The sequence below is a fragment of the Haliaeetus albicilla genome, chromosome 27, assembly GCF_947461875.1.
Source record: "Haliaeetus albicilla chromosome 27, bHalAlb1.1, whole genome shotgun sequence".
Taxonomy (NCBI): Eukaryota; Metazoa; Chordata; class Aves; order Accipitriformes; family Accipitridae; genus Haliaeetus; species Haliaeetus albicilla.
The window spans coordinates 9,737,503-9,754,018 of record NC_091509.1 but is presented as its reverse complement, the minus strand read 5'-3'; the positions used below and the strand labels follow the sequence as shown (position 1 = coordinate 9,754,018).

At 41.6% G+C, this 16,516-nt stretch overlaps 2 protein-coding genes across 13 annotated transcripts in view; one reads left to right on the top strand and one right to left on the bottom strand.

Moving 5' to 3' along the window:
* The window catches only part of PWWP2A (PWWP domain containing 2A), a 43,016-nt gene extending 36,159 nt beyond the window's left edge, over positions 1 to 6,857 (bottom strand). For all 5 annotated transcript variants that reach the window (XR_011322515.1, XR_011322514.1, XM_069773188.1 and 2 more), the window contains exon 1: positions 6,163 to 6,857. Coding sequence is in view for 3 of the 5 variants with exons in the window: in XM_069773188.1 (XP_069629289.1) it covers positions 6,163 to 6,857 (695 nt within the window). In the remaining 2 variants the exon portion in view is untranslated. The remainder of the gene's footprint in view (positions 1 to 6,162) is intronic.
* A 104-nt stretch (positions 6,858 to 6,961) lies between these two features.
* The window catches only part of FABP6 (fatty acid binding protein 6), a 46,371-nt gene continuing 36,816 nt past the window's right edge, over positions 6,962 to 16,516 (top strand). For 2 of the 8 annotated variants that reach the window (XM_069773202.1, XM_069773200.1), the window contains exons 1-3: positions 7,260 to 7,437; positions 7,748 to 8,209; positions 8,896 to 8,983. Coding sequence is in view for 4 of the 8 variants with exons in the window: in XM_069773194.1 (XP_069629295.1) it covers positions 7,067 to 7,093; positions 8,896 to 8,983 (115 nt within the window). In the remaining 4 variants the exon portion in view is untranslated. Of the gene's footprint in view, positions 7,200 to 7,258; positions 7,438 to 7,747; positions 8,210 to 8,895; positions 8,984 to 16,516 lie in introns of those variants that run through there. The other 6 variants (XM_069773198.1, XM_069773196.1, XM_069773194.1 and 3 more) reach the window with 6 other exon arrangements.

Genomic DNA, 16,516 nt, shown 5'->3' with positions numbered 1-16,516 from the left:
CATTATTAGTTTCAAGTGTCAGGTGCATTTTAAAGTAGATGTTTTGCTGATATATTTGGAAGTGTTACACAACTGCAAAACTTTATGATTATGATAGAATACCTTGAATATACACTTCAAGATCATCCACATAACCAGTCAGACCCAAGACAAATGGAAGAGAATGATACCATTTATTAATGGATGAAGTTTAAGCCAATTCAGTGTCAGGATGGACAAGATTCATCAGTCCCATAACAGTGTAAAGAAAAATATTATTTAAAGCATACTGAAAATTTCACCTCCACCTTGTCTCTCAACACTTCAAGCCATGTCAAGTCATGCTACTCTTAGAAAGCAATGGCAACCCATGCTGTTGGAATACAGAAAAGCATTCCATAAGAAGAAAGGACAGTTTATCTGTCTTTTCATCTGTTGCGTCACAGTCCAACAAAGAACAGTAGTAGATTACAGCTGCTTTAGGAAAGGAAAGTTTGAAGCACAATCCACAGATGCCCTATTTACCAGCAAGACTAGGGCTTACTGGTTTGAGAAAGGGAGAAGTCACACTCCTTGTACTGGCTCAAAATCAGCAGCAGATTGGCAAGAGTTTTCAGTACAACCAGCAGCTTTAACAGCCTTTATACCTATACTAGCAGAATCCTAAAAGCTCGTCCACTTTTGTTAGCCATTTTCACTTTCCAAGTGGAAACAAATAAGCCTTTCAAAAAGCATTTGATAAGTGACCACAAATAACACTGAATAAAGTTTTGGATGCAGAGAGAGACACAAAAGAAACTATTTTCATATAGAAGCTGAAACATTACAAAATTGTAGAAAAATTTAGGTTGAAAGCAATATCACAAGGTCTTCTGATCCAACCCTGTCCTCTAAGTGAGGCTAAATTTGACACTATACCATTCAAGATAACCTCTGTTAGTCACAAGCAAAGTATATGTGATTAACTCCCTTCACCACACACCCATCACTCTTATGCTTCCAACGTTCTGGGGATAAAAGCAAATATCAAAGTGTTATGGCTGTTCCTTAAATGCTAGAATTTCACCAAGCTTCTTTACACATCTGAGAAGAATGGAAGAGAACAGGTGATGAATTGTAGGAACACCTTGCAAACTGAGTGTAAGTTTAAAAAAAAAAAGAGAAACAAAACATAACCCCCACACAACCCTGAGTAACAGACATTTCTTTACCGTTGAGAATATATATTGCAGCACATCAGTACTTCTATAGAACTTAAACCTTCCCCAGACAAGGACGGCCAAATGTTGTCCCTATTTATTAAATGAAGTTATTAGTAAAAGAGAACTTAAGAGCAGGCAGAAACGTGCCACATTTTTTCAAGTAAGACTTCTGCTGTTTCCTTCTTGTGTCAGCAGATCTTGAATTTCTCAGCTTGGGAGTACCTTTCTTGGCGTATATGGTTACAACACACTAGATTCACCCTGCAGAGTTTATACCAACAAAACGTGAGCATACATAGACAGCACGTTTCAAGAAATGCTAAATGTAAATGATTTAAAAATCTAACAGATGTTATGAAGACTAAGACAACATGAACTAGAGAATGGATGCAACAGTTCATTATTTAATCCTTTTTCTTTTGCAGTAGAAAGTTCAATGAATAAATTGAGAAAAGCGTAGGATTCAAGAGTCGCCAAGAAAGCAAGCTGTAACTGAAAACTGCTACTAGGATTATAAGAATTTGAAGCTGTCTATAAAAGTTTATTTTCATCATATAGTTCACGCATACCTTGCTGAGGAAATCTTTCCTTATCTTCCACAACCAAATCCCAATTAAGATATAATATCAAGCATCTGTCTACTAGCAATACATCTGGCATCTTTTGGCAATCTAAGGCTTTTTAGGTCACAAAACTTTTTGCTCTTCCTTTCCCCTTCAAGAACTACTATGATCACACACAAGTCAGAAGAGAAATAGCTTAGAGAAAAAGACAATAGGAAGACATGTGTCCATCACATCTGTATGATCTGAAGGAAAATTTTAGTCAAATGATAAAGCAATAAGAGAAAGTCCAAGTACTGACTATTGGCAAAACAACAGAACATAAACTTAATCCCCCTCCCTCCCTCAATCTTTGGGAAGGGAAAGAAAAAAAATTGCAGAAATAATTATCCTCTCTCCAGAGGAGCAAACTAAAACCAGGACTTCTTAATCCTACATTTTAAGATTTACAAATGCTATGCTCATCAGGTATTTCCTTACTGTCTACTTCCTGCAGGTGCAGAGCAAGATTTACACTAATTCTGAGCCAGCAGGTGGCATTAACATTTCATATACCCCAAGCAAACACAGTATTAGTCAAATGCTGGACACAGGCAACCTTACAAGCCCTATTTAAGTCCCATACGCAATGAGTAGTTTTCAATGACAATTTGTATAATGGCATGGAAAATTAACTACAGTCGTGCATGAAGCATTCCACTATCCACTCTGACAAAATAAGACAGGATTGCCTTCTCCTGCCTGCCTGATGGTTGGCTGGATTTCCCATCTCTCCTATCAGCACAACTCCATCAGGTATACACTGAGGAACTCGCATCAGAACCTTATCCTAGCATGCAATAAGGCACTTAAAAGGTAATGGCAACAGTAGTAATAAAGTTTAACAGTAGGATCACATTTTTAATTTGTGCGATGAGCCTTTAGAGTAACAAAAGTGGGAATATGTCCCTCTTTAAATGATGACTTACTGCATAAGAAATTGATTTGGGACTCAGTAGATGTAGATTCCTATTTTCTGCTGATTTTCAAAACTTCCTGTACAGCTGCTGACAGGTACACGAGAACTGCCATTAGTGCAGGCAGACAAAATACTTCCTTACCTCACATAAATGTAGGAATAAAGTCCACTGAACACTGAGGTTCTTGTGTTCTTGTGTTATAAACTCCTAAATGGACATCCTACTTACAAGGGGTAGGAGAGGAAGAGGAAATCAGATCTTTAATACAAACACCACTGACTTCATATCAAAGTCCACAAGAATAAAATCCGAAGTCAGTACATCATTTCAACAATGGAAACAGAACTAGGAAAAAAGAAAATATACAAAACCAACCAAAAAAACCCTTTAAAACAAGAACATATGGGGACATTTTTGCTTTTCTTTCACCTTGAAGTTCAAGTAACTCAGAACACAACTTGAGAAGGCTAAAAAGAGTCCAGTGGACAGGTTTTTTAAAAGGTCATTAAAACTTGCTCTTCTTAGTACTGTACAGAAGCAGCACCTTCATTGCCCTGGAGGGGAAAGCAGAAATTAAGATCCATGAAGGACTAGGAATTATTTTCTTCCAAGTATACACTGAAAAGAGTATTAGCACATGCAGTGAACACATCAGCCACTTTTCGAAGCTATTGAATGAGTAAATTCTAATATAAAATTTCACTTTTATTAAATAAGAACTGGCAGTCTTAAGATACCGATCCCCTTTGCATTTGGAAAGTTTATAAGACTATTTCCATGCACTTGAATGGGCTAGTGGAGACAGCTTTCAGTAACCATCCATCTTCCATACTAGAAATCCCAGTGTTTTCACGTAATGTATGCTGGAATTTAGGTGGTTTTTATTTAACCCTACCCTTACTCTTTTTTTTTTTGGTCCAGTGGAAAAACTTGTTATAAGAATGCCAGGGCCTGCCACAGTGCCACAGATACAGAAGGAAGTTCATGAAAAATGCTAATGTTCTACAAGTCCATGTGCTGCTACACAAAACAAAAATAAACAGATATATAAAAAAAAAAGCTGATACCTAAACAGTACTACCACTCAGTCACTTACCACCAAAGTCATAGAGTCCAGAAAAAATTTAAATCTTGGGCATTCATATAACACCTGTTTTCTGATAAAGCTTCAATTTCTTACAGGTAGGAAGTTCTTGGACTGTTTCTGGAGTATGCTTACCACTGCATTTCCTGCTCTGAGACATTTCAACACAGACTCCTATTCATCTACAAATATTAACTTGTCACCAGCCAAATATTACAGACCTTATGTCTAGAAAGTCAATTCTTCTTGTCCAAGCACTCCAAAGAGCTTGGCTTTTAGAATTTAAATTTCACCTTCTGGATTCCCATGTAACAAGCACTTCTAAATGAAGTCCAAGATCATATGAATGGAGAGAAAGGAATAAGTGGTTCCACTGCATAAGAATACCTGGGAGTAACAGCACACACAAGCCTTCATGTATCACTTCTCCCCAGTTATTACTGTGAGGACTTGCCCCAGGGCCTGTGCCTAAAAACAGGGGAAATTGAGATGTGTGCTTCCACTGAAGCCACAATGCAAAAGAAGCAGACAGTTTGCCTGCTACAGATGACCTTTACTGCAAAGGGCTGCAGTAGATCTGCTGCATGAGAGAAGGGTCTTCAGTGCACAAGAAAACCTCAGACAAATGAGGGGATGTTTGTGGTCAATGTGTGTTTAGTAAGATATGAAATCTTTCAGAAGTAAGGGAGTAGCTGTTTTTTTCCTTCTTTACACATATAGACCCTAAGAAGTACAGAAGCACATGCTTTGTCACTCTGCTGACCAGGGCAACAATATAATTTTGCTGGTATAACTTCAGACCTACAAAAGAATTGATGTTAATCAGCATTACTAAAGTTGTAAGGCTTTCTGGCCTCTTTGAGACATTTAATATTTCACACCAGAGGTGAGTACAGTTTACAGATCATATTTTAGGACTTGGCTTTAAAAGACAAATTGATAACTTAGCATTTCAAACCACAACAACTGACAAATTTAAAACTTACTTCCATTACATTATCCAGAACTTAGGTTTCAGAAAAGGCCTTTTGTTTCAAAAACGAACCAAAAAGCTAGGCCCAGGACAAAAGTGCTCGTCCCTAATACCTTTTCTTTTAGAAAGTATTGACAATATTGATATTACAGGAAGTTATTAAACAGCTACTAGTAATGTAAAAGGGAGTGATAAAATGACCACATGACCACACATGCAGCTGAAATTTGGGGGGAAAAAAGTGCTGCATTTTTTGCATGCCAATTATTTTCAACAACAACCCTGGTTAAATTTCACTTTTCTCTCATGTACTTGCACAGACCTTATGTCTAGAAAACAAGCACTAAGATGAAGAGGTATCTTCACCTGTAAAACGCAGTTAGATTGCTTATAAGATATACAGTATCACTGATGACTTCTGGCCTCCCAAGAACCCCTTACTATAGAAAAGCAATGAAAACAGCAAACCCCAAACCTCAGAAGCTGATAAGGCTTTAAGTTATTTTGTGATACGTAACAGTGTCGTCGTCCCCTCCCAAAAAAGGGCATTTAAGAACCATTAAACTTCACCCCGTTCATTGCATACAAGGAGTGATCAGTACTAACAACTGTACTTCAGGACTGTAATAGCCTGGCTTGAAAACCATTATTCTGAAAAATAGTACCTAGTGAAAAATAAGGTTACCTAAGCAATGTAAGACACAAACCAAGAGGAAAAACAGATCCCTGGGTCTGTACGTTTGTACAAAGACTGGAATAAATGCCAACATCTGTAGCTCAGGTCCTTGTTCCCCGGCAGATACAGATGCTGGAGGCCCGACGTGAATCCCAACCGAGTCAAAAGGATGTGCCCATGTGCTCGCCCCTCTCCCGGTTCCCCCATTTTCTCTTTCCCACTCGGGACTACTTTTGTTAAGGATAGCACTACAAAACGGGGGGCCGGCCACCTGCCGCTCACACCCCGCGGGGGAGGCCGGGGGCGGGCGGGGGGCGCGGGGCTGGGTCCCGGGCGGGAGGGGGGGGCCCTGCCCGCCTCGCTCCCTCCACCCCCTGCCAGAAGGGTCGAGGAGGAGGACGCCCATGAGCTGCTGCCTCCGTTCCCCGGGGAGGACGCGGGGGCAGAAGCCGCTTGCCCCCAGGCGGACCCACGGCTCCGGCCACCCGGTTCGAAGGAGGGGAGGGGAGGCTGCTGCCGTCGCGCCCCTCGGCCCCTGCCCAGGCCGTTCCCCGCCGCGGGGCGAGCCCACCAGGGTCGGGCTGGGGCCGCCCCCCCCGCCCCCGCCCAGGGCAGGAGAGGCGCAGGGCGGCGCGGGCAGGCGGCTCCGGGCGAGCTCGCTGCCCCCGTCACTGCGTTGGAGGGGGGGCGGGGGGGGCTCGGGACGGCTCCCCCGTGAGATCTCACCTTTTAGAGAGGTCCATGAGGACCCCAGAAAAAAGCTTCTCTCCCAGCCGGAACGAGACCACCAGGGCGTCCTCGATGATGTGATCCAGGGTGACCCGCACCTCGGAGCCCGGCAGCAGCGGAGCCTCCGCCTCCCCTCCGGCCAGAGCCACGGGCACCGGGGACTTGGGCTCGACAGCGGCGGCATCAGCAGCATCCGGCTCCTCCTCCTCCGGCGGGGACGGCTCCTCCCCGGGCTCGGACTCCGGCTCGGCGGAGCCCCCAGTAGCCGGCGGGCAGGGCTGCGGCTCCTCCTCGGGAAGTTGAGGGTGCCCAGCAGGCGGCAGGCAGGGCTGCGGCTCCTCCTCGGACTCCGGGCTAGGCGCTCCCCGCTGCTCGGCCTGGGGCGAGCCCACCTCCTCCGGGCTGGAGGGCGGCAGCTTCTCCGTCCTCTCGGCTTCCGGCTCCCGAGTCCCGGCCGGGCTCCGGGCGAGCTGCACAGGCGGCGGCTCCTCGGCCTCGCCGGGAGCAACCTTCCCCCCGTCGGCCTCCTCCCCATCAGGCACCACCGACTCCACGGCCTCGGTGACGGCAGGGAGAGGGTCCGCGCCGGCCTCGCTGCCCGGGATAGGCTCCATCTCGGGCTCAGCTTCGCCAGCCCCCCCATCGCCCGGCACCGCTGCAGTCGCTGCCGCCTCCGCAGCCATGGCCGCCATTTTCTCTGCTGCTTCACCGCCGCCTCCCTCCAGCAGCGGGATCGATAACCACGGCCTTCCCCGCCCGCCTGGGAGGGAGAGCCCGCCCCCTAGGCGCGCGTCCGGCAGCCTATTGGTGGGCGCGGTGCGGTTTTCTACTTCTACTGGAGAGCGGAGCAGTCCGTCAAGCCCAGCGGGAACTTCTCGTTGGCCAGCGGGGACTTCATTCAATGAAGAGTCAGAAAGAGGAAGAAAGGGTGTGGCTTAGTGCTTTACAGGCCGTTACAGATTAGAGGGGTTGGGCCCCTAGGGCTGCTCCGCCATCTCATTGGTGGAAGGAGGAGCCGCTCCCGCGGGAGGCTGGTAATTGGCGGCGCCGAACGTCCGTCGGGGGAGGGGGCGCGAGGCAGGAGCCGCGCGGTGGCCGGCATGCGCGCTGCGGGCGGGCGGGCGGGCGGGAGAGGGCGCGAGGGAAGATGGCGAGGGCAGGAGGGCGGCCCTGAGGGCGGGTTAGCGCGGCCCTGGAGCGGCACCCCCGCGGGGGAGAGGCCGTCTGCCTCCCGGCTTGTACGGCGCCGCGCTCGCCGCCGCGCGTGTGCAGGTGGGGGGTGCTACCGGTCTGTGGCGCTACCTGCCCCCGTGCTGTGGGGGCGAACGGGGCCCTTGCTGAGGGGAGGGGGGGTGAGCGGAGAACAGGGGGGTGGGCGGGCGGGTCGCTGGGGAGAGGGAAAACGTGAGGAAGGTAGAGGGCCTGGTGTCTTTTGTGAAGTACATCAACGCTTCAAAAGGTTAAGTAGCGTGAAGTAGGTGCATCGGATAAAGGTGAAAAGCGCAGTGATGGGAGAAAAAGAGTTAACGTTTTCCCTTAAGATGTTCTGAATCTATGCTTTTTCTTCCTGTGGAATCAATAGTTGCTACCATGTAGGTATTTCCCACCACAACCACCCACACCACACCACCCCACCACCCCCAGGTAGGCAATCTTGTGTTTCCTAAACAAAAATTAAGGAAAAAGGAAAGCTTTTCGTCTGTTACATGCATGATTTTACATTTTGGGAAACCGAGTCCTCTGTAGAAAGGAGGGATTTGTTAGAAGGAGGGACGGATGAGAAAGAAAAGTAGGAGCAACTGGAGGCAGAAAGACAAAAGTGATCTTAAAGCACAAATGGGTTTATTCTTCCTAGTGCTATTATGAGAGATACATTGTTCAGCAACAAATGACATTTTCTGAAAAGTAACAAGTCAAGTCTATAAGATTTTCTTTAAAAATAAAGTATTCCCTTTCTTTCATGTTAGTGACTTATTGGCAGACTTCAAAGTTGCTGCCAACCATATGCTTGCAATAGAAACAGAGCTACACCCCGGGTTGTCAGGTAAAAAACTTATAAACAATGGGCACGAAGAACTAATGAAATTTTTGCAAGAGGTATGAGAAAAAATCCTTGTTCAGATTTAAGGCCTGGTACTACACTCACCATTTTTCTCTTGTAGGAAAAGTGAGTTATATGCTGTTAAAGGGCTATAGTAATGCAGAGAAATTTTTTTAGTAATAATAAATGAGGACATGAATAAATAGTCTTCTGTAACAGCAAAAAAGCAGTGTATAACTGTATGCAAGTAAAACATGATCTTGCAAGTGGCTAGCTATAGGATTTTAGTAAGTGATAAAGGCATGATTAACCTACCCTGTTGTCCTGATCATAGTGGTTTGACTTACATAACAGACATAAAGACTCTTACTTTTGTATCTGATAGTGGTTTACTTTGCATGGTGAACGTTTTTGCATTATTGGTGGTGTAAAGTCTGTAAGGAACATACATATGGGAACATCAGGAAGAACAGCTAGACATTTCTGGAATACAAATACATTAGAATACAGTTAAAAGAATTTACTAAAGATAAAACTGCTTGCTAAAGATAAAACTGTGTAATAAATTTTTGTATGTTTTACCACCATATCTGTTAAATCAATGGTTTGGTAGCGTGGGTGGATAGAATAGAATGTGTTTGTTGGGGGAAGGAGTAGCAGATACTGAATTACAATTTTTTTTTTTCCAGCCATGCTTGCAGCTTTGTCAGTCTGTATTGTGGAGAAACAGCAGATGGATTCAGCGTATGATCTGTGGCTTAAAAGAAATCAGATTTGGTAAGCTTTTCCAAAACTACCTGCCATTAATATTACTTCCTAAATCATTTTGAAACAATTTTGTTAGACCATATTTGTGAAAGATCTGTATTCTGTATCCTAAGGCCATAATGCTTTGAAAGATGGCAACTGTCTAGGTGCCCCTAAGGCTAAATATGTTCTTTGCCAGAATTCTGGAGAATAATGAGAAGATTTGTGTTGCTACTGAGTTACCTTCATTTCAAAGCTATCCCTGTGCAAGGATTTCCATTTTAATTCAGATCTTATATTTCAGGTTTTTCTGTATGTTCTACCAAGGAGAATGCAATAGTGACTTGGAAGGTTCACAGAAGTTGCAAATGATTTGTAAAGAGTTCTCATCTTGAAGAAGCCTAGTATAAAACAAATGGTTGTAGGAGTGGAAGGAGGACTCTGGTGTTCTTTCCTCTCATTATTTTTGTTCTGTGCTATTATGACAACATATGACATGTAGAAAATTAAGATTTGATTCCCAGAAACTTTTTACCTTATTCATATGAGTTCTAGGACAAATAAAAGAAACAAATTAGCAAAGATAGCTCATATGTAACACCAGAACTGTTTTTACATTGCTCTCCTACACAACGAATTTCACTGTGCTTGGAGGTACTCCAGCTATATTTCAACAGTAGACCAAACTATGCTCTACATGCACAGGACTGTTCTGCATGTTGGAGGTATTATCATCTGTTTTAATGCTGTTTTCCTTATTAGTGTCTTACACTAGTAGTAATCTGTTTGTTTGTCCCAAGACTAATACTGTGGGGAAAAGGCATCACATTAGCTAGAAGGGCTGGCAGGGTACAGGGATATGTATTGTCATATATTCTATTCTTTTTTTATTGATTTTATTTATTTATTTTTTGCTCAGGAGACGTAGTACTGTATTGCAAAAGCTTACAAACACTTGCACTCAAGATAGAAGTTTGCAAAAGCAAAGTTGCCAGACAGCTTTCACCCAGGGGAGGTCAGAACTGTCACGGCCCTTACTATAAAACAGCATGGCTTGTGTAGATACTTTGTATGGCTGGTGATTTTAATTGTGCTAGCCGGTCAGTTCAGTTAACCAGAGTTCATTTCCCTGGTGCTGCTGTGCCATGGCATAGAAGGATGGCAGTAAATTCCAAGCCTACAAGAAATTACCAACTAATACAAAGAGACTCTCAGCCCTTGATCTGATGGGACATTAGGATCCAATAGCTCAGCCCAGCAGGCTTTTTGTTATGTTAAGTTCAGACTTATGTAGAGGATGGGCATAAAATGGAAGATTTCCTCTTGCAAAACTTCGACGAGGTTAATGCTTAGTGAAATCCACCTTGCTTTTCAGCAGGTGTTGCTTAGGGCAGACAGTTACCATTAAAATGCTAACTGTCATCTTTTACATCTACTGGAATCCCTAGCAATCCTTATGCTAAGCATAAGAAACAAATCTGGGTGCATGGCTTGTTAACACTCTGAATTGTTTAATTGCAATAACAGAGGAGATTACGTGCTTGACCCAAGCAGTTTAAACTACTAGGGGGTCTTAAAATAGAATGTAAACAGCTCTTTCTCAGTATCATTTGCATGTTGAAAGTGCTGTATGTGCTTTTTAAAAGAGGTAAATAAGGACATTTATATACCACTATAACAGCCAACAGAAATATGATACCATAGGTAACCCTTAAAAGAAAGTATAGTAACAATAGGCATGTAGATGCAGGATGAAACTTGTAAGTTTAACAAAAAAACACTTGCTATATTTTATTTTTTTCCATCCCAAATTCCTTTGATCACCATTTAATTTCTGTTTATTTTAAATCTAGCCTGTAATCTCTTTAGGATAGGGTTTGTCTTTTTGTGGCTGGTTTGCATAGTGATTGGCATAGTTGGGGGTTGGGGCCTTGTTTCTATCCTGGAACCTTTAGAAACTGCCAAAATAAAATTAATGGAGTTAATGAAACAAATTGCACTAACACACTTTCTGTAGATTAAAACAAGTCTCCATGCGTTCAGCAAGTGGCAGAAAGGACAGAAGTAGAAAGAAAAAACTAAAAATTCAGGAGAGGAACCGGTATAATTGGAGGGAATAAAATGATGAATTTGAAGGCAGAAAAATGCAAAGCTCTATGAAGATGTGTTAACAGCATATTGGCAGGCTGGGTAGCTGCAGAAGTTGTAGTAAGTTTGGGTTCTGTGAGTGAACAGATGTGATGTGGTTGCATGATGCCTGTAAGAAGTAGATACAATTGTATCTGTATGCATGGGTATACAGGGGTGAAAGAATTGTTTCTGCATGTGTAAGCTGGGACGTGATAAGGATCAGGTCTGGCAGACTTGACTGTTTAAAGGCCTGTGCTGCTCAGTATTAGTGATACTGATTTGTTCTGTCATGACCAAAATGTATTATTGCACTGACCTAACTACGAATAGAAAAATCTTGAAGTCTGTGAACAGTCACAGCATGTATGTGTGTTTCAGTTAATAAGTGCATTGGGTTAGGGTGTATATAGTTTAAGATGATGTATAGTGGTAACATCATTCTCCGGGCATGAAGTTCTGTAAAAGTGCACTACCGCGAAAGAGCCAACAGAAAATGCAAGGTTGTAATGGAACAATATACATATAAAGAGTATAATCAGGGTTGCGGTGAAGCCAAAGTGCATAATTGCAGCATATTTACAAATACTCAGCTTCCTTGAAGCTAATTTAGCTACCAGTAACAGTGAAACTCTGATAGCAGTCTCCAGAATGGGCTGCACCCTGGTAATTGCCTAGTAGCTGGAATTTGTGGTGTTACTGGTATCCAAGCTAGCTGCATATGTGTAAATTCACTATGCCTGTTCATGCTGCAACTGATCTGTCTTAGTGTAGGCTTATGAAAGCTCTAAACGAGTGTGTGGATTTATAGTGACTGTTTATATTGTCTTGGTAGGATAATAGATATTTTTCCTAATATTTAGACTGGGGCGTAAGAATTTTAGATTAGAGGTTTACAATTTGAAGTTCTAACAACCTTGCTGAGACTTTGTGAGTCCACACATTAAAGGGATTTAATAAAGTGGTTTATATACATCCAGTAGCTCTAGCTTTTGCTGGCTTTTCAGCAACACCACCGAGAAATAGGGTACTACAGGAAACATCATACTTCTCTCCCGGCATCATGGTGAATCATAGTGGCCATAGCTTCCTGTGACTGCTATAGTGACAACAATTTCCTGTGACCCTGAGGAAGGTCTGAGGGTCTCACAAAAACCTCCACAAGTCAGGGTTTAGGGACCACAGTTTTGTGCTGTTGATAAATCCATTTTAACATTATTCAGTGTTTGCAAGGCATGATCTGCTGTTATTGTGAGATTTTCAAGGCTTTCCTATTGAAAAAGTGTAACCAATGAAAGCCAATGGATGTAAGCAATGCAGAGGAATATAGGCAAAGAGAAAGTAAAGACTAGGTCTTGATTGTATGCTGCAGGCTTACTGCTTCTATAACAAGTTAGGAAAGTAATGCTCTTAAAACAATTTTTAATTACATTTAAACTGTTTTAAAACTTCATTATTGATTTATTACAGAAAATTGGTATGGGAGGAGAAAATAATCAGTCATTCCTGTAATGTTTGGTAACTGATTTTTGTAGCCATATGAATGTAGAGCTTATTTTGTTAGGTTTATGAATGATCATTAAAGGATTTGTAAAATCTCACTATATGCACACATGCCCCAGAAGTCTACCCTGAAACTTGAAAAGTTAATTACATGCTAAATTTCTTGTGAACAAGAGATCAAGTCAATGATTGGGGCTTTACCTAATGTCCATATGGAGAATTGATTTAAATCAATTACCATAGCTGGGGTTGCCTAAAAAAACCCTGCAACTATTAGTGAGTCCTTACAGTGAAGCACTGGCATTAGCTCACTGCTGACATGTCTCACTTATTTTATAATTTTAAAGAAATGTGAGTCTGAAATTGATTCCTGTCTTATCTTGTAGTCTGACTGATTTCTGCTATTTTCTGAAATTTGTACATCTAGGTACTGGTGATATCCATGTATTTTTCCATTCAGATAAAATAAAACAACTTTGAAGATGCAAAATTGCTAATACTATTATTGCTTCATATTTTGGTATCTAAAACCTTATCTCTAGTTTTGCATGCATACATTATAACTGTCTTTTAATAAAAAGATCTTTCATTATTTTAGTATAAATAGAAAAAATAAATGCATCATGCACTAAAAGCTAGGTCCATAGTGTCTCTCAAACTGTGATCATTGTTATTAAATTATTAACTTACTGATTATAACTAATTCTTTGTAGATAAGGCCTTTTCCCACACACATAATGCTAGTTCCCTTCCACAGTTACTTATTATCAGTATTAAAAGTTGTAGGTGTGAAATGAATTCATTCATTTATATGATATAGTTTTGTAGTGCCCAGTTAGATCAATCAATTTTATTGCATCTTGGAGACTCAGTGAATCAAAATTAGTCTAAATTTGACGAAGACACCAAAAAGCACAGTTTGCAGGGTATCCTTTTCAAAAGTATTGTCAGAACAATTCAGCCTTCTTAGTGCTGAGGGCCACAGATGTATCAATGTACCTACAAGAGGCTGTTGGGCTAGATCACCATTCTGTCAGCACATGAGCTGCCTTGTGTCTGAGTCAGGTATAGAATACTGCAGTTCCTTCTTGCTGGAGCTACAAATCTCATGATGGGCTGGCAACCCATCTGACCTCCTCTTCATCAAGCATGGCAGGCAGGGAAGAACTTCTTCCAATCCCCTGCTCTGATAGACCAGGTGGATTCAGTCTGGGAGATGCTAATTGGTTAACGTGGGCCTATATGATTAAGAAAGTTCGTTTAGGTGGTTTAGGTATAGAGGAAGGTATTTACATGACCTAATTTAAGTGCCTTGATTAAATGGCCAGTTTAGGAGCTGTGTTAGTAAAGAAAGGAATCACTCTCAGGACAGTGGCTCAGAAAGGGATGCTAAGCTAGCTCTGAAGTGATCTCAGAAGACCATCTGTCCTTTTGACTATACAGGTACTCTAGTTTCACATTTTAAACATGAAATTGTGATTATCACCTGTACTGCCATATTATCAAGAGGTAGGGAATGTTCTACAGATGTTAACAAGTGTCTGTTTGGGCAGTAAGTGACCAATCTGTAGAGGCATCTAGCTTCATTTTGTCTTAACTGTGAGTGCTAAGGCTAAGTATTTTTGAAAGCATAAAGGCCTTAGGCTCTATGAATAATTTTGTAGCTAAAACAATATTTATGTTTTCAGGGCTTATGTGAAACATAATACAATTTCTGACTCTATTCAGGAATCAAATTACTTATACACATTCTTTAAACAGACTTGAGTATTACTTATAGAAGTGTTCTTCCTCAACAATTTCTGATTAATTTTCCTTGATGGTTTTAGAAAAGCTTAATTTTCCTGTTCTAAAAGAATGTGTTTTGGATTTTACGTGTTTTGCAAAGAACAGAACTGTAGCTAGTGTATTCTCTTTGGATGACTCTGTTAGTGCCAAGAGCAACACACTTGGGGACTGTGTTACTGAACTTAAGATCTAGGGAAACTGAAAACTGGTTTCCTTCAGATGTTAATTTTTTTTCTTTCTTTCTGCCTGTTTAAAGATCTCCCTGTCTATGATTTGTGGTGAACAAAACAGGATATAGTATTAGTCAAGTTTTAAGTGATCTGTTAGCCAGAGTCTCACAGTGTTTTAACATAAATACAAGTTTGTCTAAAAAAAAAAAATCTAATGTAAAGGAAACCATTTGCTTCAAGTAGTCTATACAGTGTTGTTCTTTCCTGTGGGAATGCAAGTCTTTGTATGTTTGGATATGGTCAGTTAGTTCTAATTTTGTGACTTAACTGTAATGTACACATTTTAATTTTTCTGACTTGTCATGAATATTTGTATATGCTTTCTACCCTATCTGGATGCTGCTTTTGCACCTTGATCACATGTCCGTTCATAATCATGGATTTTTGCAAGTAAAAACTTATATTTCAGTTTCAAGATGATGAATATATAGGAAAGTCATGCTTGTTCTCAAAGTGTCTAAATATTTCTAATCAAGCTCCCTAGGTTTAATAGGGGATGGAAAAGCAACTGTGTCTTGCCAGACATTTAGTGTGTCTTACGTAGACATTTAGTTGCGAAATTCTGCTGCAGTTCTTCAGATTCCTTTAGGTATAACTTACTGCTCTAAAACACAGTCATGGCTTGCAGAATCCGTAGGGTTGCTGAAAGCTTAATTTAACAGAGAGGTTGTTTAGTTTTGTCTCCCATGTTAATTTAAGAATTTACACTGTCAATCTTTTAAAGATCTCCCCTATGGTTGTTAGATTCTAGCTCCTTTCCTTCTTAATGATCTGTGATGATACCACCTCCTTTGACATTCTACCAGTAATTAGTTAATAGATACCTGTTTTGTATTCTCTAAATCTTTACCCCTTCAATTGTAGATTGAAGAGAAAACTTTCTGAGTGTAAGTTTTTTTCATTCCTTATGTATATGTTTTGCAGTATGTGCACAGTATGTGTCAGTTACTGATTGAAATATGATCCTGATATGGCAAGCAGGACTGGGCCTTACCTGAATTTGAGTAGAAGATCCCTACAGAATACTCAAGTGATTTACTAATTGAGTCAGTAACAGTCTTTCCCTGACTCAGTGCTAAATCAGCATCCTATGCTGAGTAATGGCTCACATAGAAGAGTTTGCTCACAGGAACAGTTACAGAACAATTCCCTTTATGGATACTCTATTCTGATTGAATAAGGCTTTCCAAAGTGAGGCCTTGCCATGCAACTTGTAATTTTCATAGTGCAGTTTTTAACTGTGACTATCCTTCACAGATACCCTTGCTCCTGTGGCATAATCTCTTCAAGCTGCCCTAGCACCAGTAGAAATGCCCTTGAAGCTTATTGGTGCCACAGCTGTCAGTGTGAAGAGCCCTGCAGTTGTGCCAGTTCCAATTACTGAGTTACTTCTTTTACTTTGCATAGCAGAAGAAACAGTTCCAGGATTTGTTGTAAGGGCCAGTCATTGCTAATACCGGTAAGTTATGTAGCCTTGGTTTGAGGTCTCATCCTTTGAATGGCTCTCTTTGAACCTGAAGATCTGCTCTAGGACTAAACTCACTTTTGTCTCTCTGCATTTTTAAAGTAATTGTCCAAAAATGAAGAAAATCATTCCTTCAAAGAAGCTGTTCCAGAATAAGGAGGGACTGGGAGTAGCCCTTGGAGTGTTCCTGGAGGTACTGGTTTTGACTTGAAATGTAAAACAGGCAACTGAAGCTCCCTTGGTACTTTTGCTAAGAGTTAGGGTATTAGTCTTGATGACTTGGATATTTTCTTTTCTGTGGTGGTGTGGTGTGGTTTGTTTGGGGGGTTTTTGTTTGTTTGGGGGGGGGGGGGGTTTGGTTTTGGTTGGTTGGTTTGTTTGTTTGTTTGGGTTTTTTCCTCCCCAGTTAAACTGAATTCTAGCCTTAGGTATTAAGTTGGGATTGAAATG